The 27218-nt window shown below is 39.7% G+C and overlaps 1 protein-coding gene across 5 annotated transcripts in view; it reads left to right on the forward strand.

The window, feature by feature from the left end:
- Window positions 1-27218, forward strand: part of TBC1D32 (TBC1 domain family member 32) — a 303664-nt gene that overhangs the window by 180991 nt on the left and 95455 nt on the right. For all 5 annotated transcript variants that reach the window (XM_037843270.1, XM_037843266.1, XM_037843268.1 and 2 more), the window contains 3 exons: window positions 23964-24086; window positions 25164-25272; window positions 26096-26189. In XM_037843270.1, coding sequence (XP_037699198.1) covers window positions 23964-24086; window positions 25164-25272; window positions 26096-26189 — 326 coding nt within the window. The remainder of the gene's footprint in view (window positions 1-23963; window positions 24087-25163; window positions 25273-26095; window positions 26190-27218) is intronic.

Consider the following 27218-nt stretch of genomic DNA (forward strand, 5'->3'; position numbering starts at 1 on the left):
TCTTTATCTTTTCTCTTTCCTTCTGGTGTCCTACATGCTCCTAACCTTCCTCTTTCAATCATACTCACAGTCATCTTTGTTCAGTGTACTTACATTGCTGTGCTACTATCACCCAAAATTGTGTTCCAAGCCTCTTACTCTTGTCTTTTCCTATGTGTCTATAGTACTCCCTTTAGTATTTCCTGTAGAGCAGGTATCTTGTTCACAAACTCTCTCATTGTCTGTTTGTGAGAGAATATTTTAAACTCCCTTATATTTGTTTTGCTGGATATAGGATTCTTGGTTGGTAGTTTTTCTCTTTCAGTATCTTAAATTTATCACACTACCTCCTTGCCTCCATGGTCTCTACTGAGAAATCCACACATAGTCTTATCAGGCTTCCTTTGTATGTGATGGATCACTTTTCTTTTGCTGCTTTCAGGATTCTCTCTTTGTATTTGACATTGGACAGTCTGATCAGCAGGTGTCTTGGAATAAGTCTATTGGGATCTGTTCTGTTTGGGATATGCTATACTTCTTGAATCTGTAATTTTCTGTCTTTCATAAGAGTTGGGAAATTTTCAGTGAGTATTTCTTCCATTATTCTTTCTGCCCCTTTCCCCCTCTCTTCTTCTGGGACACCCATGACATGTACATTCATGTGTTTTATGTTGTCATTCAGTTCCCTAAGACACTGCTCATATTTTTCCATTATTTTCCCTGTCTTTTCTTTCATGTGTAGGATTTCAGGTGTCTTGTTCTCCTGTTCCTGAGTGTTTTCCTCTCCCTCTTGAGATCTGCTGTTGTATGTCTCCATTGTATTTTTCATCTCTTGTGTTGCACCTTTCATTTCCATAGATTCTGCCAGTTGTTTTTTCACACTTTTGATTTCTACCTTTTGTTCAACCAGTGTTTTCTTTATAGCCTTCATCTCTTTTGTTGCATCTTCTCTGAACTCATTGATTTGGTTTTTTAATTTATTTAGCATATTTCTTTCAAAATGTTAAATAGCTTGTCTCATTAAAGTGAAACAATATCTCAACTGTATCTTGACTGAGGTGTAAGTTTGTTCCTTTGACTGGGCCGTATTTTCGTTTTCCTTGTTTAGATCATAGTTTTCTGTTGTCCAGGCATCTGGTTTCCTTGGTTACCCCACTCAGATTTTCCCAGACCAGAACGGGTTCAGGTCTCAGAATGGGGTTTTATTCAGGGTGTATCAAAGAACGACAGAATTTCCTGTGAGGTCTCCAGTCACTGTGCTTTTCCTAACCTGCCACTCCTGACTGGTGTAAGGAGATGTGTTTTGGCCTCAGTTTCTGGTTTGGCTGTTTTCCCCCAGGCTCTGGAGTCTGGTTCTGAAGGGAAAGCTGGGCCTTACCTCCTTACTCTTAGGGAAGATATACCCCATAGGGAGTTATCATTTGCATTTCGATAGTCTCTCTTACTCTGTTATCTCCACCCCTGTCTGGGTCAGAGCCCTGAGAACTGAAAATCACTGAGGCTCTCTCCACTGAAAATAGCTGCAGCTTGCTCCTTTGAGCCCCTCAGGTTGAGCGGGAGAAAAAGGGACAGAAATCTTTCTTTTAGAGCCAGTATATGGCCCCCCAGTTTCATTCATTGGCCAGAGGTAACACCTGGTCTTCTGGGTTCCCCCTCCCATGATCATTGAGTCTTCTGGTTCCCTAAGGTCAGTTGTCACTAAAAACCTCTGTCTTTTTGTTGGGGGCTTGTAACTTGTATTCAGCAGTCCACATTTTTAAATTAAAACCCCATTTGGAGCACGTTTGAGCTATATTTGCTTGATGGGAGAATGCTGCTCTCTAGCAAAGTGAGGTTTTGCAGCAAAACCTGTCATGGGGGAAAAGGGCTCCCGGCACAGTTCCACAGTTTTTACTTACAGATTTTATGCTGCAATCTCAGGTATTCCTCCTAATCCAGGTTGGTGTACAATGTGTGGACAGTCGCAGTTGTCCCCCAGCATTTATTCCTAAATATTTACTAGTTGTCCCTGGTTGTTCGTTAGTTGTTCCAGGCAACTGACTAAATTCCGCTTCTCTCTATGCTGCTATCTTGCCATCCCCCCTGTGTTATCAGCTTTTAACTTTCAAAGTTTGCTCATTAATGTTAGTTCATATTAGTGAGACCATACGACATTTATCCTTTTGTTTCAGGCTAACTTCACTCAACATAACGTCCTCAAGGTTCATCCACATTATTATATGTTCTGTGTCTTTGTTCTGTTTTACAGAGGCGTAATATTCCATCGTGTGGATATACCACAGTTTGTTTATCCACTCATCCATTGGTGGACATTTGGGCTATTTCCATCTCTTGACAAGCCTTAATAATGCTGCAATAAACATTGGTTTATAAATGTCCATTTGTGTCTTAACTTTCAGCAATTCTGAGTATATACCTAGTAATGGAATAGCTGGGTCATATGGCAAATCTATACTTAGCTTCCTGAGGAACTGTCATACTGTCTTCCAGAGTGGTTATAGCATTCTGCATTCCCGCCAACAGTGAATAAGTGTGCCTCTTTCTCCACGTCCTCTCCAGCCCTTGTAATTTTCTGTTTTTTGGATAATGGCCATTTTGGTAGGTGTGAGATGATATCTCTTTATGGTTTTGATTTGCATTTCCCTAATAGCCACTGAAGTTGATCATTTTTTCATATGTTTTTGAGCCATTTGTATTTCCTCTTTAGAAAAGTGTCTGTCCATGTCTTTTGCCCATTTTTTTATTTGGGTTGTTTGTCTTTCTGTTGTGTTGTAGGATCCCTTTATATATTCAGGATATAAAGCTCTTATCTTATCTGTGGTTTCCAAATATTGTCTCCCATTGTGTAGGCTGCCTCTACTTTTCTGATGAAATCCTTTGATGTACAAAAGTGTTTAATTTTGAGGAGATACCATTTGTTTGTTCTTTGAGTGTAAGGTCTAGGAAGCCAACTCCTTTCACACGATATTTAAGATATTGCCCTACATTTTCTTCTAAGAAACTTATGGTCTTCACTCTTATGTTTAGGTCTTTGATCCTTTAGAGTTAATTTTTTTATAGGGTGTGAGAGAGGAGTCCTCTTTCATTCTTTTGGAAATGAATATCCAGTACTCCAAACACCATTTATTGAAGTGGCTGCTCTGTCGCAGGTGCTTTGGCTTGACTGACTTATGAAAGATCAATTGTCCATAGATTAGAGGGTCTATTTCTGAACAGTCAATTTGATTCCATTGTTCACTATATCTATCCTCATGCCAGTATCATGCTATTTTGAACACTGTAGCTTTGTAATATGTTTCAGTGTCATGTAATGTGAGACCTCCCACTTCGTTCCTCTTTCTCAAGATATTTTTGGCTATTTGGGGCACCTTGCCCTTCCAAATAAATTTGGTTATTGGTTTTTCTATTTCTGCAGAGTTGTTGGGATTTTAATTGGTATTGCATTGAATCTATAAATCAGTTTAGGTAGAATTGACATCTCAACTGTATTTTGTCTTCCAATCCTTGAACATGGTATGTTCTTCCATTTTTATAGGTCCTGTTCAATTTCTTTTAGCAGTTTCTTGTAGTTTTCTCTGTACAGGTCTTTTGTGGCCTTGGTCAAGTTTATCCCAAAATACTTGATTCTTTTGATTGCTATTGTAGATGAAATTTTTTCTTGATTTCTTCCTCTTGCTGCAAATTGCTTCTGTATAGGAACGCTACAGATTTTTGTGTTTTGATCTTGTAGCCTGCCACTTTGCTCTATTCATTGATTATTGTAGTAGCTTTGCTGTAGATCTTTCTGTATTTTCTACTTATAGAATCATGTCATCTGCAAAGAGTGAAAGTTTTACTTCTTCCTCTCCAATTTGGATGCCATTTATTTCTTTTTCTTGCCCAGTTGCTCTAGCTAGAACTTCCAACACAATGTTGAATAACAAAGGTGACAATGGGCATTTCTGTCTTGTTCTTGATCTTAGAGGGAAAGCTTTCAGTCTTTCCCCATTTAGTATTATGTTAACTGTAGGTTTTTCATATGTTGCTTTTATCATATTGACAAAGTTCCCCTCTATTCCTATACTTTGAAGTGTTTTCATCAAGAAAGGACATTGAATTTTGTAAGATGTCTTTTCTGCGTCAATCAAGATGATCATGTCATTCTTCTGCTTTGATTTATTGATGTGGTGTATTACATTAAATGATTTTCTTCTGTTGAATCAGTCTTCCATACCTGAAATAAATCCCACCTGGTTGTGGTATATAATTTTTTTTTAATGTGCTGTTGGATTCGATTTGCAAGTATTTTGTTGACGATTTTTTCATCTATATTCATTAAAGAGATTGGTCTATAGTTTTCATTTTTTGTAATATCTTTGATTTTGGTGTTAAGGTGATATTGGCTTGATATAGAATGAGTTAGGTAACTTTCCCTGCTCTTCAATTTTTTTTGAAGAGTTTAAGCAAGATTGGTACTATTAAATGCTTGGTAGAATTCACATGTGAAGCCATCTTGTCCTGGACCTTTCATTTTTAGGAGCTCTTTGATGACTGACTCAGTCTCTACTTGTAATTGGTTTGTTTAGGTCATCTGTTTCTTCTCGAGTCAATGTTTACTGTTTTTGCTTTTCTAAGAAGTTGTCTGTTTCCTCTGTGTTGCCTAGTTTATTAGCATATAGTTGCTCATGGTATCTTCTCATTATCTCCTTTATTTCTCCAGGGTCAGTAGTTATGTCTCCTTCCCCATTTTAGATTGTATTTATTTTTATTAGCCTCCCCCCCATTTTTTTGTTAGCCTAGCTAGGGGTCCATGAATTTTTTTGATTTTCTCAAAAAACCTACTTCTGGTTTGTTGATTCTCTCTATTGTTTTCCTGTTCTCAAATTCATTTATTTCTGCTCTAATCTTTGTTATTTCTTTCCTTCTGTTTGCTTTGGGGTTAGTGTGCTGTTCTTTCTCTATTTCCTCCAGGTGAACAGTTAATTGCTCAATTTTTACTCTCTTCTCTTTTAATATAGGTGTTTAGGGTAATAAATTTCCCTCTCAGCACCGCCTTTGCTGCATCCCATAAATTTTGATATGATGTGTTTTCATTGTCATTTGCCTTGAGGTATTTACTAATTTCTCTTGTAATTTCTTCCTTTACCCATTTTTTCTGAGAGTGTGTTGTTTAGCCTCCATATATTTGTGAATTTTATGACCTTTTGTTTGTTATTTATTTCCAACTTCATTCTGTTATTATCTGAGAAAATGTTTAGTATAAATATCAATATTTTTAAATTTCTTGAGACTTGCTTTGTGACCCAGCATGTGGTCTATCCTACAGAATGTTCTATGCACACGTGAGAAAAAAGTGTATCCTGCTGTTTTGGGGTGTAATGTTCTATAAATGTCTGTCAAGTCTAGTTCATTTATCCTACAATTAAACATCTTTGTTTCTTTATTGATTCTCTGTCTAGGTGTTCTAGCCATTTATGACAGTGGTGTATTGAAGTCTCCCACTATTATTGTAGAGGTATCTACTTCTCCTTTCAGTGTTGTCCGTGTTTGCCCCATGAATTTTGGGGCACTGTGGCTTGTTGCATAAATATTTATGATTGTTATGTTTTCTTGATGAATTGACCCTTTTGTTAATATATAGTGTCCTTATTTGTCTCTTTTAATTGTTTTACTTTTGAAGTCTATTTTGTTAGCTATTCATGTAGCTACTCCTGCTTTTTTTCTGGTTGTTGTTTGTGTGAAATATCTTTTTCCATCCTTTCACTTTTAGCCTATTTTTGTCCTGTGTCTAAAGTGAGTTTCTTGTAGACAGCACATAGATGGGTCCTGTTTTTTAATCCATTCAGCCAGTCTTTGTCTTTTTATGGGGGAGTTTTATTCATTAACATTTGATGTTATTACTGTAAGGGCAGTGCTTTCTTTTACCGTTTTCCTTTTGGATTTTATGTATCATATCTTATTTTTTTCTCTCTCTCCTTTTACCCTTCCTGATAATCTTTATTTGTACACTCTTCTGCAAACCTCTGTCTCCTGTCTTATTCTGTCAGCCTGTAGCACTTCATTTGGTATTTCTTGTAGCACCAGTCTTTTATTCACACTCTCAGTGTCTGTTTGTCTGAAAATATCTTAATCTCTCCCTCATTTTTGAATGACAGTTTTGCTGAATAGAGAATTCTTGGTTAGTTTTTCTCTTTCAGTATCTTAAATATATCATACCACTGTCTTCTTACCTCCATGGTTTCTGTGGAGAAATCTGTACATAGTCTTATTGTGCTTCCCTTGTATGTGATGGATTGCTTTTCTCTTGCTGTTTTCAGAATTCTGTTTTTGTCTTTGACATTGGACAGTCTGATCAGTAAGTGTCTTGGAATAAGTCTATTGGGATCTGTTCTGTTTGGGATATGCTATACTTCTTGAATCTGTAATTTTCTGTCTTTCACAAGAGTTGGGAAATTTTCAGTGAATATTTCTTCCATTATTCTTTCTGCCCCTTTCCCCCTCTCTTCTCCTTCTGGGACACCCATCACACATATATTCCTGTGCTTCATGTTGTCACTCAGCTCCCTAAGACCCTGCTCAGATTTTTCCATTCTTTTCACCACCTGTTCTTTTGTGTGTATGAATTCAAATGTCTTGTCTTCCAGTTCACTGATCCTTTCTTCTGCCTGTTCACATCTACTGTTGTATCCCTCCATTGTGTTTTTAGTCTCCGGCATTGTGCCCTTCAGTCACATAAGTTCTGCCATTTGTTCTTTCAAGTTTACAAATTCTTCTTTATGGTCATCCAGTGTCTTCTTTATATCTTTCATCACTTTTGCCATATCTTCCCTCAGTTCATTGAATTGATTTAGGAGATTGTTTGAACCTCTCTAATTAGTTGTCTCTATTCCTGTATCTCAGTTGATCTGTTCGTTTGTTTCTTTGGTCAATATTTTTGTGTTTCCTACTATGGCTTGTTATCTTAAGCTATCTAGGCATCTGATTTTCTTGGTTATTTTATTCTGGAGCTCATTTTCACTCTTTTCCCTAGGGTTTTCTTGTTGGTTGACTTTGTTTTCTAACCTTTGTGTTCAGTTCAACAAATTCTTAATCTCTAAGTTAGGTTCTATTTAATGGATCATAATTTTTCATCTCTTGTTTTTCTGTTTTCTTGTCCTACCTCTATGTAGCCTTTTTGTTAGAGGGTCTCCTCAGATATGGTCAACTCCAGTTAGGTTTTCCCAGTCCAGGGAGGCCCAGGTCTCAGGAGGACGTTATGAAATTTCCCTGAGAGTGTGACCCTACTGTGAGGCCTTTAAACTCTGTTTTTCTTATGCTGTCCAGCAGGTAGTGCTTGCCAGCCCACAGCTCCCCCACCAGTGTAAGGAGGTGTTGCGCCTTTATCTCTTCCCGATAACTCTGACTGTGTCAGGGGCATGACTTGAGTCAAGCTGGTTTCTGATTTCCAGCCCCTGGGATCTGAGTTCTTTGAAGGAGGGCTGCCAGTTGAGCTTGGACCATGCCCCTCTTTTCTTGGGGAAATTATGCCCTTTAGGGAATTGTCTCCCCCATTATGTTCATTGCTTTGGCAGACCTATCTCAGCTCTCCATTGCCTGGGTACAGAGGCCAGTTGCAAATATCTGAGGCTTTCTGTAAAGAGATACTTAGAATAATTATTCAAAAAACAAAGAAAGGAAAAACAAGGAAAGAAAAAAACAAAAAGAAATCACTTCATGGCCTTTCCCCAGCTCAAAGTTTTGTCAGTGTCAGTATAGAGTATTTAAAGGTATGGGCTTTAGGCTATTATCTGGATAGTTACTCTCCACCAGGTTTAATTTCACCCTTACCAGGGAGCTATTGAAGTGTAAAAAGATAAGGAGTCAGAGAGCAAGAAAGAAAAGGGATAAAATGTAAAACAAACAAACAAACAAAAAACAAAATGAAACAAAAAAAAACCCAAGCCTTTTTGGAGCCATTGAATAGGTGATGGCTTTTATATGCCCCTTTCCCGGTTACCAGCCCTTCTCCCCTAAACACCCCTGTACCAGTTCGATGTATTATGTCCCCCAAAATGACATTATCTTTGATGCAGTCTTGTGTGGGCAGACATTAGTGTTGATTAGATTTTGGAATCCTTTGGGTTTTTTCATGGAGATGTGATTCAGTCAACTGTGGACAAGACCTTTGGTTGGATAATTTCCATGGAGGTGTTGCCCCACCCATTCAGGGTGGGTCTGAATTAAATTACTGGAGCACTATATAAACTCAGATAGAAGGAGCAAGCTTGCTACAGGTAAGAGGGACACTTTGAAGAACAGCAGGTGAGAGAGGAGCTTCAGCTTATACAGTCATTTTGAAGACGGCCTTTGAAAGCTGTCTTGCTCCGGAGAAGCTAAGAGAGGACAAACACTGCAAGAGCAACTAAGAGTGACGTTTGTCAGGAGCTGAATCCTAGGGAGGAACGTCCTGGGAGAAAGCCATTTTGAAACCAGAACTCCGGAGCAGACACCAGCCACGTGCCTTCCCAGCTAACAGAGGTTTTCCGGATGCCATTGGCCATCCTTCAGTGAAGGTACCCCCTTACCTTGGACACTTTATGGCCTTAAAACTGTAACTTTGTAACCAAATAAACCACCTTTATATAAGCCAATCCATTTCTGGTGTTTTGCATCCCAGCAGCATTAGCAAACTGGAACAACCCCCAACTCCAAAAGTTAATTAATTAAGTTGTGAATTAATTCTGCATTCGAGGCTGGGTTGGGCTCCCCTTCTTGCTCCCAGCGGATTGTTTCATTTCCCTTCAGGGAGCTAGCTGTAAGACAGTCCATGGGGTCTGACTGGGGAGGGGCACCAGACCCATTGTTGGGGAAACTTACAGATTTCATTGTTATCTCAGCTGTTCCACCCATTCCAGACTATTGTACAGTTCATGACTGGTCACTGGAGACCCTGAAAAACAGGGCCTCCATTGATCTGTAGTCCACAGAGAATGGCGTGTGCCCACCTTTGATCTTGGGGACATGGATTTTACGTCCCTTTTTGGCACTAACAAGCCATGTCAGGTGCCGTTGCTGACTGTTGCTGACCATGAGAGTGGGGACTAGGTAATGGTAACTTCCACATGGAGAGAGCAATTGACTGGTATTTACCATAATTTACAGCCTCTTCTGCTCTTCCCCGGGTGTTGTCAATGTTCTGCTAGACTCTGGAGTTTCAAAATAGTTAATTCAGAGAGTTCTTGCTTGTTTAATAGTTGTTCTGGTGGAGGGAGTTATTCCTGGAGGTGTCTACTCCATTATCCCACAGTCCTCTGTGTTTATGTTTTTGGCAGAGCAGCTAGAGAGTATATTATTTCATGGTATATATGACATCTACCAAGCACTATTTTTATTTTTTAAATATAGCAATACATTTACATCATTTAAAAAGTCAAATAGTGTGGGAAAGATATAAAGGACAAAGCGTAGTCCTCTATCCATCTTACTCCAGTCCCAAGTCCCACTCCTCAGAAGCTGCAGTTTTCCCTTACTTGAATTGTTTCTTCTGGTATTCTCCAGGTTTTTACATAAAATGCATACATTACCATGTCCTGGTTGTTCATCTTTAGACTTTGTCTTTCCTTTCTGGAGTTAGATGCACTTAACTGACTAATGATCGAAATCCATGAAATACCCTCACAATAGCAATCTGGCCAGTGCTTACTTCACCAAACAACTGGATGCCATAACCTAACCAAGTTGACACAGGAAATTAACCCATCACAGCTGGGGAAAAGGCTAAACCATCTAAGAAAGGCGTTCTTTTGCCTACATTGGAAGAGGAGGAAGTCCTTTGGAGAGCATTCACATGAGTCAAAATATTCTCTTAATCTGGGTGTATCCTTAAAGTACTATTTTATATCTCTTCCACCAATCTTCGTATACTAATCCTCCAATCTTTTTTATTCTGAGCTCCTGACCATCCACACCAATGATTAATCGTGGCCCATAAATCCATATAAATTGGTAACTGAAGTCCTATTTCCTTCCAAGCAAAGTGAACAAATGGATATTCCCACTTCAAGATTTTCCCCCTTTGAAAGTTACAAAGCTGTAGCAGTCCAATTCTAGCATGTGCTAGCATATCATGCAGTACCATCTGTAAATCAGATTCATATTTTTTCTTCCCTAGTCACCTAGTTGGAGAAAGCTTCCCATGAGCCATAGCACATGTGTGTTTTAAAGTGAGCCACATGTTTTTATATTTTACTTGTGTACTCAGGGTCCACTTAAGCTTATCTTACAAATGCTTCCAATTGATGGTAAAGTGCTATTATGCACATACAGCTTTACGTTTTGGAGAATCAGTATACTACACAATAGCAGATTGGTGTCTAAATTTGCATAAGGATTATCCATGATAATACAGCATGGATTCACTCATCAAGGATGATTGGATTACAGTTGTTACTGAGTGTCCAGCACTGGACTCAAGATATAGTACAAAACCTGGGAGAACAATCAGCTACATAGTGGCAGGCTGATTACATTAAATCCATTTTTACCCTAGATATGGAATTTATCATCGTTGGCCACTGTCTTCTAATAGACTGGCTGACGGAAATTGAAATTGAAGTTCTTCTTTTGACTCCTGAAATCCTTAGTTCTCCCTTTACTCCTTTTGATTGGAAGAGGAGACCTCTTCATTGCTGAAGGCAGTTTCCTTTGCTGATTGTAGATGCAATCAGCCCTAGATGCAGTCTATGTATAAACATTTAAGAGGATAATATACCATTTGTATTTATATAACTTTGGGAAATATGGACTGGGGTCAACAGAAATTAAGCCTGCTAATTTGTTGCTGATATATCTAATAATATGTAAGTTTTGAGACTGCTTTTTTGGTTATTTTTCTAGATTAGTGGATATAAAATAATCTGTACAATTTTATTGATTTTGTAAATCGAACCTTTTTATTATTGTTGGGCTAAAAAAAAAAAATCTTTTCCTCAAGTGACCTTTCCTTCCATGTTTAGTCTAGCTACTAGCTTCTGCAAATATATTGCTATAATTAATGATTGATTAAAATCTGTTTATTAGATGATTACATAATTGTGTAGTAAATGGCATTAGTTTTTATGCAATATTGCAAGAATATTTTATGCATGATCATTAAAATATGCATTCTTTTATTAGTATTCTTGATTTGTTCATTTGTTGTATACAGATTGTTTTGGTCAGGGTTCTCTAGGGAAACAGAACCAATAATAAGATTTTTTATAGGAATCAGCGCATGTGACTGTGGGAATGGGCAAGTCAAAATTCCATAGTGTAGGAGGCAAGTTAGGAACTCCAGTGGAGGTTTTTGATGAATTCCCTGGGAGAAGATGGCTCATTGTTGAAGGCAATCACCTTTGTTGATTGTAAATGTTATTAGCCTTAGATACAATCAATTTACTGATGACTGGAATCCATGAAATATCTCATAGTAACAGTCATGCCAGTGTTTGCTTGGCCAAATAACTGGACAGCATAACCTGGTCAAGTTGACACAAACTTAACCATCATACATATTTATCATTTTTATGACCATAATGTTCTTTCTTCCCCCATTACTCTTCCTAGCATAGAGTTTTTAGATTTTTTTCATGAAATACTAAAAATATAACTATCACACCAAATGTAACTGTTTAACAAATTGTTGTAAAATAGACATCCACATAATACCAAGCAAATAAAGGAAAAGAATTTACTAGCACTATGTGCATCTGTTTGATCATGACCCCTCCGTTTCCGTTTATAGTAACTTATGCTGATTTTGTGGTGTTTACTTTGTTTTTCTTTATATTTTTACTACCTAATAATGTATTTCTAAACAATATATTTTAATTTTTCTACTTTAAATAAATGAAATCAGACTTTTTTCTGTCATGTATGACTTTTTCTATGTGTTTAAGATCAATGTTGCATGCATCTGCAATTCATTCTCATATAATATTCCATGCTTTGTTTATTGTATTATTAGTGGAATTTGGGTTGTCTCCAGTTTTGTTTTGTTTTGTTTTTTTGCTATTAGAAACAATTCCTTTACATGTAGAACATTAGCTACATATCTCCTTGTACACACATATATATGCATTTCTTTAGTGTCTTATAAGCTGAGTTTCTGAATATGCAGAAGTTTGATTCTGAACTTCCTATTCTGTTCCATTAGATTTTTGTCTATCCTTGCACCAATATCACATTGTTTTAATTAATATAGTTTTGTAATAAGTTACAATAACTAAGAGAACAACTCCTCCCCCACTTTTTTTTTTTTCCAAGAATATCTTGGCCATTTTTAGTTCTTTGTCTTTCCACATAAATTTTAGAAACAGCTCGTCACACAGACTAATTCATTGGGATTGTATCACTTTATTGAATCTCTAGATCAATTTTGGGTGAATTAACATCTTTATAATATTGATATTTCTAATCTCTAAACCTGGTAAATATCTTTATTTAGTTAGGTGTTCTTTAATTACTCTCATTAATGTTTTATCGTTTTCTCTGTAGAGGTTTTATACATCTTTTGTGGATATAACCTTTGTAGCCTTAGATTACATTCCCCAGTGTTTACTACAGTGTGATATGGCAGTGTCACCCAGTGGGTAAGAGAATGGACTCTGGGACCACATTGCAAGAGTTAGGATCCTGGCCCAGCCACACTATCTCTGTGATTTTGGCCAAGATTCTTAACCTCTCTGTGCCTTCATTTTCCCATATATGAAATGGAAGCAGTAATTGCACCTTCCTCACAGAATGTGGTGAGATTAAATTTGTTACGTTCCCCTCTCCCCAAATTTAGAAAATGGTAAGCACCTGATAGAGATAAATGTCTATTATAGTAGTATGGATGTACAAATGATTCATTCTTCATTTTATTACTCTCTTAAAAATAATTTTAGGTTATTATTGGAAACACTTTGTTAAGTTCTATAAAAATCTTAAAATTGTGATTAAATTAAATTATTACATAGTGTATATTTAAAAGATGCATAAATGAATTGGGAGAGAATTCACATATTTACTATATTTCATATTCTCTTCCAGGTCACTGTGTGTCTATTAATTGAGATATTTTGCATTTTTCATTGTAGCTTTATTTAAATAATACCTGTGAAGTTCTTAAGTTTATTATTTTTGTTTTATTTTGTTTGCTATTGTAAATGGGATGCTTTTTCCATGGTAATGTTTTAATTGGTATTACTGATACATTATTAGCAAATTTTTTTTGTATTTATTTTGATGCTGGCTACCCTCCATTACCCATATATAGTTATTTATATATTTATTTGTTTTCCATCGTAGTTTCTAGCTGTTTTCTCCATATGAACCACATGGCAACTTCATACTTTTTTAGTTATAAACCTTAGGTATTAATCTTGGAGGCTGTATTAGCTTTCTATTGCTGTGTGGCAAATCACCACAAACTTTGCAACTTAAAAAAATAGACATTTTATTACATCACAGCTTAGCTTGTCCAGAAACGGCTTAGCTGGGTCCTTTGTTAAGGTCTCACAAGACTGCAATAAATGTGTCAGCTTGGACCGTGTTCTCATCAACTAAGGGAGGATTTGCTTCCATACTCACTGAGGTTGCTAGCAGAATTTAGTTTCCTGTGGTTTTAGGCCTGAAGGCCCTATTTTCTTGCTAGCTGGAAGCTGGAAGCCTTTGCAGGGTCTCAAGTGGATGCAGGACCCAGAGCTTAGAGTCCACTGGCTTTTTCCTGCTGCATGGTTTCCCCAACATGGACACTTGCTGCTGTACTCTATTGGTTAGAGCCAGCTCACAAGTTTTGCACACACATCAGGGCATGAACACCAGAGATGGGGATCATGGGAGCCATGCTGAGTCTGCCCACAATAGAATCATTCTTTCAATCAACCCATCCTCTACTGACATTACCATGATTTAAGCCTCATCTCATCTAAATTAAAAGCTCTAGCTTTCTGATATCCCTACTTCTGTACCTGCCTATTCTGTACACAGCATCCAGAGAGATCCTATTAAAACACAAATCAGATCATTTCAGTCCCACACTCATGTAGTTTCTCATATCATACTCCCCTGAGCTCATATAATCAGAAAGAAAGCCAGAATGATCAAAGGGCCTAGGTGCTCCACGGGGGCCTATGTGATCTGGACTTCAATTATCACTCTGACCTCATCTCCTAATACTTCCTTCTTGCGTTTTCCACTTCAGCTGTTCTTCACATTCACCTTGGGTTCTTTCCTCTACATATAGCTCTTTGGCTTGCTCCCTCATTTCTTTTAGGCTTTTACTGAAGTGTCACCTTCTTAGTGAGGTATTTCCTGACCCCCTTGTTTGAAATTGCATTCAGCCATTTCGCACCACCACTCACTTCTCGAAACTCCTTATTTCCCCTCCTTGCTTTCATGTATGTTTTGTTTTGTTTTAATTTTGTTCACTGTCTGTTCTCTTCCTATAGTATTTTGAGTTTCATGAGGACCAGAATTTTTATCTTTGTGTGTCTAGTGGTGTAGCCCCAGCACCTAAAACAGTGGTGGGCACTTAATAGATATTCAAACATTACTCCTTAAAATTAAGTAAATTAAATTTTATGTCATTTTGGGTGAGTTTCCAAATAAACAGTTTCATCAGCTTCCAATAATGAACATTTTATCTCCTTTCAAATAGCATGCCTCTATTCCCTCCCCCCCCCCCCATCTTTTTGCACTGGCTTGAATTCCTAGAGTGATGTCAGATAATAATGGAACTTTTGCCTTCCTCATGACCTTAATGGAAATGTTTTACTTCTTTACTCTTTTAGCTCTTGTATTGAGATAGATTTTTTTTTTTTAAATCAAATTAAAACAGTAACTTTTTAATTTTCTGGATATTTTTTGAAGGACAGGGAATAGAAAGTAGATTCTGAATCTTATCAAATAGCTTTTAAGCAACTGGTCAGATGATTATAAAGTTCTTTTCTGTTACATATTTATGTCATGAATTTCATCAGAAGATATTTTAATATTAAACTATCACTTCTTTCTGGAATAAACGGTACTTGGTCATGACATGATATTCTTCTTTTAATTTATTCTGGATTATATTTGCTAAGCTTTACATTATTACCAGTACTCATAAAATCTTAAAGTCTTCATTTAGATGAAATGAAATGAAAAGAAAGGAAAGGAAAATCTACTTTATTTACTAAACTTTGTATTTGCTCACTCTATACAGGGGATAATTTGGTTGAGGCCTGTATTTGCTCACAGACAGAGTTGTTCCAATTCACCTTGGATTCCTCATCATCTATCCAGATGCTGTGGGTTTCTCCTTTCAAACCACAAATCAGAGGTGCATTGAGGGTTATTTTTATTACCTGTTCAGTGATTTAGTAGCCGAAAGAAAGTAGAAAGGTCTCTAGATTATTCCCCTAAACCTTGTTAACCTACAGCCTTATATATCTTGGTGATGACAATTTGATATTTCCTATGGCTCTAACTAAACATCTAGAATCCTCCTGTACTTCTTTCATCCTTTCATACCACATCTTCAGTCCATCAGGAAATCCTGTCTATTCTTAACAACATTTAAAATTACTGTAGGTATTCTTGTAAGTCTATGTGAACTTTCCTTTACTTATTCTTGTTTCATTACTACTCTGTTTAAATTATTATAGCTTTGTAATATTTTAATATCTGATAATGTTTTTCCTCCTCCCAGAGTCATTCCGGTGTTCTGCTGCTATTGAATGTTGCTGTGGACAACTCTGACAATGGCTTCCCTGCCTCCCTTCCTCTTTTAGTGACGTGGTCTTGCCTGGACACCCCAGTTGTTCTTTCTTTCTCTTTAAGTCCCATAACTTTACTAGGCTATGTCAGAGTGTTGACTTGGATCATATTGTCCTGGGCCATATTGTACAGTTTTCATATTTAAATTCATGGCTCCTTTTCTCTCAGAAATAATTTCTTGGCTGATATCCTTAAAGATGTATCATGTTAGATTATTTCCGTTTCCTTTTTAAGAAATCAATAATTTAAACTCTTTATTTCCATTGTATTATCCACAGTCTTTTCATTCTGCACCCCATATCCCTTATGGTGTTTTAAACAGTGTCTGCTCTCTTTTCTGCTGTTTCCAGTTATGCTCTAATTTGTATGAAACTTTTATTCTTTTAGGCTCTTTGTTTCCTTAGCCCTGCCAGTTCATGTTTTAACTTTTCTGTTTGTCTCACTGTTTCTTCCTTAAACTCATACAGCTCTACTTTGTGCAAAGACTGTAATGGAGACTTCGTTTTTTTTTTTTTTTTAATTCATGGAAATTATTTGGTCACAGTTTTCAAGTATTAATGACAACTTTTTTTTTTTTTTCAGTGTATGTTGTGATCTATTCATCCTATTCTCCTTTTCTCCTTTGGTATTTTTTTTGTGCGTCCTATTCTATCTCTTTTTGGAGGGATGTGAGATATTACATCATCAGCTGTTTTCAGAAGGTTCATATTGAAGAAGAGGCAGGTTCATGTTCCCATTGAACTGGAATTTTTCTGCAGGCCCAAGTTTTGTCACGTGTGTTTTGTCTCATTTTTGTGCTATTCCTCCTATGCCCCATGGATGTATGCAGCTTTGTATTTATTAATTATTGTATCTATAAAAATAGTTTGTGACTTTTTATTTTACCTTGCTGCTGCTGCTTTTTGGTCTGGGTCCAGGGAATCTCCTACTGTTGTCCTGTGTACTCCATTTCTGCTGAGGCACGTAGAGGATTAGGTTTGCATTTCAGGTTGTGCTCCTTATTTTTGAGAAATTTATTTTAATTCTCCTTATAAGAAATTAATTTTACTATTCTTTCCTATCATGGACAGCCATGACATCCTTTCTCATCTTCCTGTAGCAATAGCTGCCCTATTTTTTTACTACCTTTGGCTGCCTGTTATCTCATTTTGTGGTTTAAAATTTCTATGGTATGTTATTTTCCTCCCCTGACAATGTTTTTGGTTAATTCTAGGATTAGAAAGGGGAAATGCTAACTTATACCACGATCTTCTGCGGGTGTCTGAGCTTGTACCTCGACTTACCAGGCCTGGGCCAGGGGACCTGATATCACCCCCTGGGGAGGGTAGTAGGTACGGGCGTGAGTGCCCTCTGCAGCCCCCCCGAGCCTGGGGAGCGAGGTCAAGGCAGCTCCCTTTTCCTCACCCAAAATGCCACTGGCAGGGGAGGCTTGCCGGAGGAAACCGCCTTTCTCCCAACTGCCCTTTCCCCACTTCCTTATCTTACCCACTCACTCCCTGGTGCCAAGGCCACTCCTGCCACCGCCAGCGCGCATGCCCGTGGCCAGAACTACCCCCGCCCCGCTGCAACGGTTCCGGCGTTCTCTCAGAACCAATCCTAGCCCCTATCCCTTCAGTATTGCCATTTAAGGCTGCTTCACCTCCTTTCCAGCCCTGCCCTTCTTACCAGCCTATATAACCTGTAATCACCCCTGAATAAATCTCTTTGGCGCATACTCCTACTGGATGAAGAGTGTCTTGTCCCTATCGCCGCCCTCCTTGCACGCCTCTCGCCGAGGACCTTGGCCACGTCCTCCGCCTCGCCCTCGCCTCCGGGAAAGAGCCCCCGCCGCCGGTACCCCTTGAGCAGCCCCGAGAGCTGAGGGCTCGGCTACCGGCCGCCTCTCCCCCTAGAAGTAGCAACCGCGACCGCAACTGGTGCCCCGTGTGAGGAACGTCTCCACACAACAGTTCAGCAGGTCGATCGCTCGCCCGGACGCCTCTCCAGCTTCCCGTTTCCTCGCCTGCAAGGTAGGGCCGCCTCTCCTTCGCCGCTTCTGGAGCCGTGGGAGGTTCCCTGCTCCGAAGCCGCTCATCCCTTCCCCCACGCTCTCTTCATCCAGTAGGAACTCCTCCCTTCCCCCACGCTCTCTGCGTCCTCTTGTATGCGCACTTCTATGACCCCTGTTCCTCCTAACACTCTCCCTCTTCCCCTCCATTACTTTGCTGTAATTCTTTGTATTTTTATTTCTTCATTTGGTGCCGTGTGCCTCTTTGCAACCGCCCCCCCGACTGCTCCCGTTGCCAAAGGGCACTGCTTTCTGCTCTCGCCGTCTCCTTCGGCCTCAAGGCCACAGTTTATCTCATTCTCTCTGCTCGGTAAACAACTCCTCCTCCTCCTCCCTGCCAGCCGGCCGGCCCGGCTCGGGAGCAACCCCCCCTCCTCCCCCCTCAGCTATGGGTAGTCGTATATCTACATGTCAGGCACCTCAAGTTCGTGCTCTAGCGGGTCTCCTAGACACGCATCGCTGTAAAGTGTCTGTCCGGCAGCTGCAGGTGTACTGGGACCTCCTTCTCCCCTTTAACCCATGGCTCACCACTTGCCATCTTTGGGACCCTGTTACTTATGATCGTCTTATTGATCGAGTCACTAATGCCATGGAACATGAGAGCAAGCGCTTCCCTCCCGGCTTGCTCCCCACCTTGATAACCATCCGCTCCTGCCTTCAAGGCTCCCTCCCCCCTGATCGAGGCCCCGTTAAATCCAAGCGATGACATCAGCCCTAAGCTGGGCCGGAAACCACATATGCTTTACCCCGCCCTTCCACAGGGCGGAGCTAGTCCGACATCTTGTGCCTTGAACCCCGCCCTTTCACAGGGCGGGGCTAATCCACCATCTTGTATCTTAGCCACGCCCACCGCGCCGCCATCTTGCGACGCTTGGGGCCTCCCACTCCCACCTCCCCCTTCGGCGAGCTCCCCCTCGGAGCCGCTACCGGCAGCTGCCGCCGCTCCTCCCACCCTGCCGACTAACAACCCCTGGCTGCCTTCTACACCTCAAGGCAACCCTTGGGGCAACGCTCCCCCTACCCCCACTTCCGCGCCAAGCCTTCTGCAAGCGCGTCCTCCTTTCTCTCGTGCTTTTCGCTGCTTTCCTCTTAACCTTGCCCCCACCCCACAGAAACCGTATGACTGGTATCCCATTGACTCAGACACTATCAAGCAGCTTCGCAGGGCCGTCAAGGAGGACGGGTTAGGTAGCCCATACGCTTCCCAAATACTGCAGGATCTCGGCATGGACTATTGCATCCCCCAAGACTGGGCCTCGCTTGCCCGTTCCATTCTTAACCCCGGTCAGTTTGTTGACTGGCGTGCTCACTTCCAGGCAGAAGCAGTTAAGCAAAGTGAGCAAGATGCAGCCCTTGGAGTCTATCATCCCCCTGAAGCCTATTTGGGCACTGGAGCATTTCTAAATGCGTCTGCTTATATTAATGCACCTGCCACCTTTTAGCCTATCCTTTGGGGAATCGCCTTACGAGCATTTGCCAATTGCTCTGCCTGTCGGCCTAATAAATTCACCAAGTTCTTCCAGGAGCCGAGTAAGCCTTTCGCCACCTTTGTCTCCAGAGTCGAAGAAACCTGTGCTCGAAAGGTAAGTAATCCCCAGGCCCAATATTACATGTGCCCATCCTCAAATCCTGGAAAATCGTACTGTAATTCCCCCAACGAGTACTACTGTGCATACTGGGGGTGTGAAACATTAGCCACTAATTGGAAGCCTCCTGTTCCTGATCATTACCTTACCCTAAAGTGGGCCCCTACAGGGTGCAAACTCCCTACTGTTAACTGGCTCGGCCAAGAAAGTAAGGGATCCTGCACACATCTTAATCTTACAGTGCAGCTCCCCACTAATCCCTCCTGGTTACTCGGTCAAACTTGGGGCTTCAAAATCTACGAGAAAGGAACCGACCGAAAATCACTTATTCTAATAAAAAAGGAGGCTGTAAGCCAACCAGGCCAAAATACTGCATTAAGAACACCCTCTAGCATAAGTTCCAACCAAGTCATTAACCCCCTTTTTCCACAGCCCTCCAGCCGCACTTCAAGTACAAGCAGCGCATCCGGAGGCCGCACCTCAGCTGCAAACAACGCATCGCCAACCCCACCACCCCAGCTTCCTCTGCCCCCTTCTCATTATTCTTCTCCCCTCCTCAGCCTCATCCAAGCCGCCTTTGCCTCAGTAAACTCCTCCAACCCTAATTTTACCTCATCCTGCTGGCTCTGCCTCTCCACCTCTTCCTCTCTATACGAGCCCGTTGCCTCCAACCTCTCCTTTTCAGAAAGCACAGAAAACAGCCCCTTGGAATGCAATTGGAATACCTCTGCCGTCCCCCTGACCTTTCATTCAGTCTCCTATACGGGAAAGTGCGTCCGCCCTCGCTCCAGGAACTCTCCCGACCTCACTGCCTGTGCCAGCTATTCATCTCCCAGCAGCTCTGCAAAATTTCTCATTCCTCATAACTCCTCCCAATGGCTCTGCTCCTCTACAGGACTTACCCCCTGTCTCAGCACGAATGTCATCAATGAATATAAAGAAACTTGCCTCCTAATTGTCCTTATCCCTAGGGTCTTATACCACAGCGAAGAAGACTTCTTCCTCCGTCTGGAAAAAACTGCGGCTCCTGCCCCACTGCAAAAGCGAGAGCCCATCACCGTCCTTACAATTGCCTCCCTCCTAGGTCTTGCCGGCACTGGCACCGGAATCGCTGCACTAGCCAGTCAAGGCTCCGCCCTATCTCACCTCAGGGCGGCTGTTGACGAAGACATTCATCACTTACAAAACGCTATTCACCATCTAAAAAATTCTGTCAATTCCCTCTCTGAGGTAGTGCTCCAAAACCGCCGAGGTCTTGACCTTCTCCTCCTCAAAGAAGGAGGCCTCTGCGCCGCCCTAGGAGAAGAATGCTGTGTTTATGCCAATTCCACAGGTCTCGTCGAGGACAGCCTGAAAAGAGTCCGAGAGGGACTAGAAAAGCGTAAAAGAGATCGTGAAGCCACCAGTTATTGGTCCAGTTTTTTCACTCCCATCCTCCCATACATCCTTCCTTTTCTTGGCCCCTTATTAATGATTATTCTAGCTCTCATCTTAGGACCCTGCCTCATCCGCAAAATTGTCCAGCTTGTAAGAAAACAAACGGATGCCATTTTTTCCTCGTTCGTGCAAATCCAGTATCAGCGACTCGCCACCTCTGACGCCCCCCACTCCAAGATGACAACCAACCCTCCGCGACCTCAACGCCACCGGTCGACTCGCCAACCGCGAGGCCCTTCTCAATCACCTGAACATCGTTCTCGCCTCGAGTTCCAGCTTCTCTGAACCCCTGAACTTTAAACCCCTCACCTTCGCCCAGCCCGCTGCAGCGAAGCCATTGTCGAGCGCCCGGGCACCACACCAACACTGAGCTCCAGCCTCGCTGAGCCACCGTCAACCCCTTTTTTCCCTTCCCTGACCTCCCCCTTCCCTCACCCTTAGCGGGCCTCTCCGGTAAAGCCTCTTCCTCTAATTAGAAAAGAAAGGGGAATTGCGGGTGTCTGAGCTTGTACCTCGACTTACCAGGCCTGGGCCAGGGGACCTGATATCACCCCCTGGGGAGGGTAGTAGGTACGGGCGTGAGTGCCCTCTGCAGCCCCCCCGAGCCTGGGGAGCGAGGTCAAGGCAGCTCCCTTTTCCTCACCCAAAATGCCACTGGCAGGGGAGGCTTGCCGGAGGAAACCGCCTTTCTCCCAACTGCCCTTTCCCCACTTCCTTATCTTACCCACTCACTCCCTGGTGCCAAGGCCACTCCTGCCACCGCCAGCGCGCATGCCCGTGGCCAGAACTACCCCCGCCCCGCTGCAACGGTTCCGGCGTTCTCTCAGAACCAATCCTAGCCCCTATCCCTTCAGTATTGCCATTTAAGGCTGCTTCACCTCCTTTCCAGCCCTGCCCTTCTTACCAGCCTATATAACCTGTAATCACCCCTGAATAAATCTCTTTGGCGCATACTCCTACTGGATGAAGAGTGTCTTGTCCCTATCGCCGCCCTCCTTGCACGCCTCTCGCCGAGGACCTTGGCCACGTCCTCCGCCTCGCCCTCGCCTCCGGGAAAGAGCCCCCGCCGCCGGTACCCCTTGAGCAGCCCCGAGAGCTGAGGGCTCGGCTACCGGCCGCCTCTCCCCCTAGAAGTAGCAACCGCGACCGCAATCTTCAAACTAGAAGTCTAAGCATTTAGCATTTTTTAGGTCCCATCTGCATATTATCTAGCAAAAATATTTTTATATTTGTATACTGTATATGGAACATTTCTCTACTTTAAATTGAAGATAATTCATTTTTCCTTATTTATACATTTGGTTATTTTAGTTCTGGGGAGGTGACATTGAATTGTCATGTTGACTCTGAAGAGCCTCTAACATTTTTTTTTCTCAATTTGTTTATGTATGTTTTGAATAATAATGCATGCAATTACACCAAAATTTAAAAATTGTGAAAAAAATATACAGGGTAAAGTAAGGACCTTTCCAATCTCTCAGATTCCTTCTGCTGAGCCCACTATTCTCAGCGGTTTCTTTTTTGTCCTTCTAGAAATATTTCATGTAGAAACAAATACGTATTTATATATATTTAAATGGTTTTCCATTGTTATGTAAATACTAGCACTGTGCACAATGCTTTGTGCCTCTTTTTCACTTTATGTATCTTGGAGATAGTTCTCTATCAGAACATATATAGCTACTGTGTTCTTTCTAGTATCTGCATAGTATACGACTATAAAAATGTACCCCAAATGTTTAATCTTTTTGCTATTGATGGACATTTATTTATTCCCATCTTTTGGGGTTGTAAACATCTCTGCAATAAATATTCTTGTATGCAGGTCATGGTACTCATATTTGAGTGTGTCTGCAAGATAAATCAGGAGACATGTAATCCCAAGGCTGGTTCCTTCTTGGGGCTTCTGTTTTCTCAAATGCCACCTTTCTGGGAGACCTCTCTGACCTGCTAGCTATCATAGTCAACTTGTGGCTTCATCACATCTTTTTATTTTTTTTTAACTTCTTTATCATGGAATTTTTAAACATATAAAAAAAAGTAGAGAGAATAATATAATGAACCTCATGTACTCATCATTCATCTTTATCAATTATTGATATTTTGCCAATCTTGCTTCATCTCTCCCACACACACACTTTTCCCTTAAATACTTTAAATTCCAGATAAGCAATTTTACTTGTTAAAAAAATATGTATCTGTAATAGATAAGGACATTTTCATTAAAAAAACATTATCACCATGCCATTATTACATCTTTAAAAAAATTAACAATATTTCTTTGATTGCATTTAATATCTATCCCATGCTTTCCTGAGTGACTAAAAAAATGCCCTTGTATGGTTTGAGTATTTGAATCAAGATCAAAACAAAGTCTATACATTGCATTTGCTTGATATTTCTTTTTTAATTTATGACAATTCTCACTCCCCCTCTTTTTTTCGTGCCATCTTTCCCCCTAAAGAAATGATGCATGTAATAGTGTGTAGGATTCTCAACATTCTGGATTTGGTCTCCTGTTTTTTCCTTATGCTGTGTTTAACATATTTCTCTGATCCCTGTATTTTCTGTAAACTGGTAGGGAGAGATCTAGATTTGAATAGATTCAGGTTCAGTTTTCTTTTCAATAATATTTCCAAGATGGTGCAGTGTGCTTTCATAGTAGGAGACATGATTTCTGCTATCTCTCAAAAATACTGAGATAGAGCAGTGTGTTTAGGTGTTCTCAGTTTGGTCCAACAGCTATCAAGTTCCCCACTGATATTTCACCTGATGATCATTTGCTAGATTGATGTTCTATTATTCATTCCATAATTGATTAGTTAAGCAATTAGTTTTTGAAACAAAAGTTATTTCAATTTGTGATTTTATGGGTATGCTAAAACTGCCCATTGAATTTTGAATTAATTAAGTAGCAGTTGAGAAAGAAACTTACATTTCATCTGGATTTAATATATTTTTAAAAAATTATATTAGAACCCATGGTTCTTTTAAATAATATTTCAGTAAGAACAGCTTTTGAATTGTAGGTTACTACAATGTCTGGAATAACTACGTGATCTTTCTGATCAAATTTGTGGTTCCATGTGTAGTTATTACTTTGAGGGATCAAGAAAGTTTCTAAATTTTTAGAACATATTTTATAAAACCTACTTTTATTTTTCCTCTTTATATAGGTTATTAAGTGTGATATGCTGTGATCTGGATGCTCTTCTCTTATTAGAGGCTCAGTATCAAGTATCTGAAATGCTACTAAATGCTCAAGAAGAAAATATCTTAGAAACTTCTGAGAGCTGCAGGTAAAAAAAAAAAAAAGGGCCATTAAGGCATGCTAATAGCAACAGTTTTCTTTATAGGTGCTTTTTTAAGGCAGTGATTTTCTGTATACTTTGTTGAATGTTTTTCCATTATCTAAATTTAACAGATTTAAATAACAATAGTGTAAAAAGCAATTAAATAGTTAAATGTCACAGAAAGATTATGATAGATGTTTTTGGAGAGGGCTTGCAGAGTACGGCTTTCTAAAAGTTTTTGTTTTATTTAGCTTTTTTTTGTTGTTTTTAGTTAAGCCCCAACTTTATTAATGGTTCCATGAAACTGTATCACCTTTAAATCATGTTGACTATGTAAGATGACCCATTTAACAAAATGTTTGATTTTGTATGCCTTGTAGAGGCACTCTTTACGCCCTTCTATAATTATGTTAGTTCATAGTCATAAATTCTGTTTATTTGCAAAATGATATTATATTATCTTGATAATTTTTTCTACTAATAAATCATACTTGCCATTACCTCAATTTGGCTGACATTTATTTAGTATTCATTCAATAGTTGGCATTGCTTTAGTGTCCCTGAAAAAAAAAAAAAAAGTGCCTCCATCCTAGCCAGGACTTGAAAAATTGGATTGAACACTAGACAACATTTATGGATACTGTAGGTTTGATGTAGAAGGAAAATATTATTAGCTACAGGGAATATGGAGGCTGCTCAAAAGTAACATTTAGATTTTGAATTTAAGGCACTGAGTCTAGAACTTAAGAGACTGAAGATCTGTTAAAGTCATTTGTAGAAATAATGCATATCTTAAACCCCAGTTCTTCTTTAAATGCTGTAAAATTTGTTAAGGAGATATTATTTTATTAATATCATATCAGTTATATCTCCATCAATTGACCTCTGGCAAAGAAAACTATAAGATAAAAAGTGAATTTAGCTGTTTGTATTTTTTTAGATGTTACATTGGTAATCTGTTTTTCAAGCTTTTTTTCTGTAGAAATTATCTTGCTTTCTTTTCTTTACAATGCAGTGACTTTATTTTAAAAATAAATTATATTCAATTAAGGAGATAATAAAATTGATATATTTATTTTTCAGGGACTTTATAATTGATGGTTTATCAGTAGAGAGAAATCATGTTCTTGTTAGGATAAATCTTATTGGTGGGCCATTAGAACGGAGTTTGCCTCCAAGGATGCTAGAGAAGGTGAGTAGGGTGACAAGAAGGGGGAATGTTTTCTTGACATATTTAGAAGCAGGGTAGCCCACTCAAGTGACACAAAACATCAACTCCCAAACGTCTACATCACAAAGTTGAAGTTTTTTTTTTTGCTGAAAAACTTTAGGATACAAGTAAACACTTTCTGACTAAAATAGTATTCTTTATATCAAGGGTCATGAGTGCTACTTTGTATGGCAGAGTAGTATATTGTTTTATTAAAATGTTGTCATTCTCCCTGTGTTTCTTTGAACTTTTGACTTTCCGTGTCTTTCTCTTTCATGATACCTAGCTTCTGTGTTATGTCTATATTCTTTTTGTGTTTCATTGGCAAGATCGAATACCACTTCTTCCATCAATATTCATAGAGTTTGGTTTTCTGAAGATTTGTTGTTATTCTTAAGTACATTTTTCTTTGGCTGTAACTTTGGGAAAGATGAAATATAAATGATTGACAGTACAGACAGACAGTTTGGTGAACCAAATAGCAAACACAGGGTTTATTTTGAAGGCTGTAATTTTCCTATTGTGAAAAAAATAGTAAAACCATCATTATCAGCCCTAGTAGTGAGAACAAATTACCAGATGTTTGCCTTTAGTGCTTATTTAATGTTGCTTCTGCTACACTTTATTTTAATTATTGTCCACTAGAATATTGAGTTGTAATATCAAGTAGCTTTTGGTTAGGTGAACAACAACTCTAGAATTAATGAGAGAAAAAGCTAATTTAAATTTATATTTCAGGAAGTTTTAAAACTCAGTGATATTTTAAACTTCTTCCTAAAGTCATCTGTCTCACTTCTTTTTTGAGGGTAATGATCCATATCCTTGGCCAATGTTTTCATCATATCCTGTGCCAGACCGTTATCTTCCAGAAGTTATAAGAAATGCTGATATACAACAAGGTAAAATATTTACAATCATATGCCATATTATTTTTTTCCACCACAAAACCAATACTTTACTACTTGCCATATTATTTTAAAAGCCTTTGTATTTGAAAAAAGATAAATTTAGCATGAGAACATGGATGTGTTTATGCCTGGTACTTTGGAATATGTCACTTTTTCAAATATTTCTTACAAAATTAATATTTGATGACAAATAATTCTTATCTTTTGGTATTAAGATGTGATGAATATGTTTAATAACAACAGCTATTTAGTAATAGCTATCTAGTTTTAGAAAAAGGAATTAATTATTTTTCGATTTGTTGAATTCTAGATCTGTAGAATTTATTTATTCAACAGAATAATGTAACTGAGAAGTTAGGATTTAGGGGTTGATTATTGTCATGGCCCAAGTGGGCCTTTGCTGCCGAGAGGCCAAAGAAGACGCTGGACATGTTCAGAGGCGTGAACTTTTTATTCAGGGCTTACTTACAAGGGAAAATGGAAGTCGGTCACATTGCTGGATTCAGGAGATGCTCTGAATGGATTCAGGAACTGCTTTGAATGGCAGCGGGTTCAGAGCTCAATGTGAAGCTATTCCACCCTTTGGAGGGGCTGAATAAGCCGGTTATAAGGGCTCGACATTCCAGTGGGTATGAGAGCATAAGGCAGAAGTGGGGAGTCTTGCAATGTAGGGAGGGATTGATAGTAATCAACAGGGAGGAGGGGAGGATTATAGATTATCTTGTAGATAACAGTATCTCAGGGAATCTCAGGGAGGAGGTAGTTTTGGGTATAGATTATATTTAGCACCTGATTTTACAAGGAGAATAGGTCAAACCTTAACTGACCCAGGTCATGCAAGCTGCTGTGTGCAGTCTTCAAGGTCCTTGGGGAATGCCCTGTGCCTGGGGTTCCCGAGTACTACCCCCACACAGCAATTTGCACTTACCATAGGACAGACATTGCATCCATGATCCACAACAACAAAACAGTGAACAGCAGAGTATAAGTAAGCCAGTACATATGGACAGTAATCCTTTT

The sequence above is a fragment of the Choloepus didactylus genome, chromosome 7 (assembly GCF_015220235.1).
Source record: "Choloepus didactylus isolate mChoDid1 chromosome 7, mChoDid1.pri, whole genome shotgun sequence".
NCBI classification, from domain to species: Eukaryota; Metazoa; Chordata; class Mammalia; order Pilosa; family Megalonychidae; genus Choloepus; species Choloepus didactylus.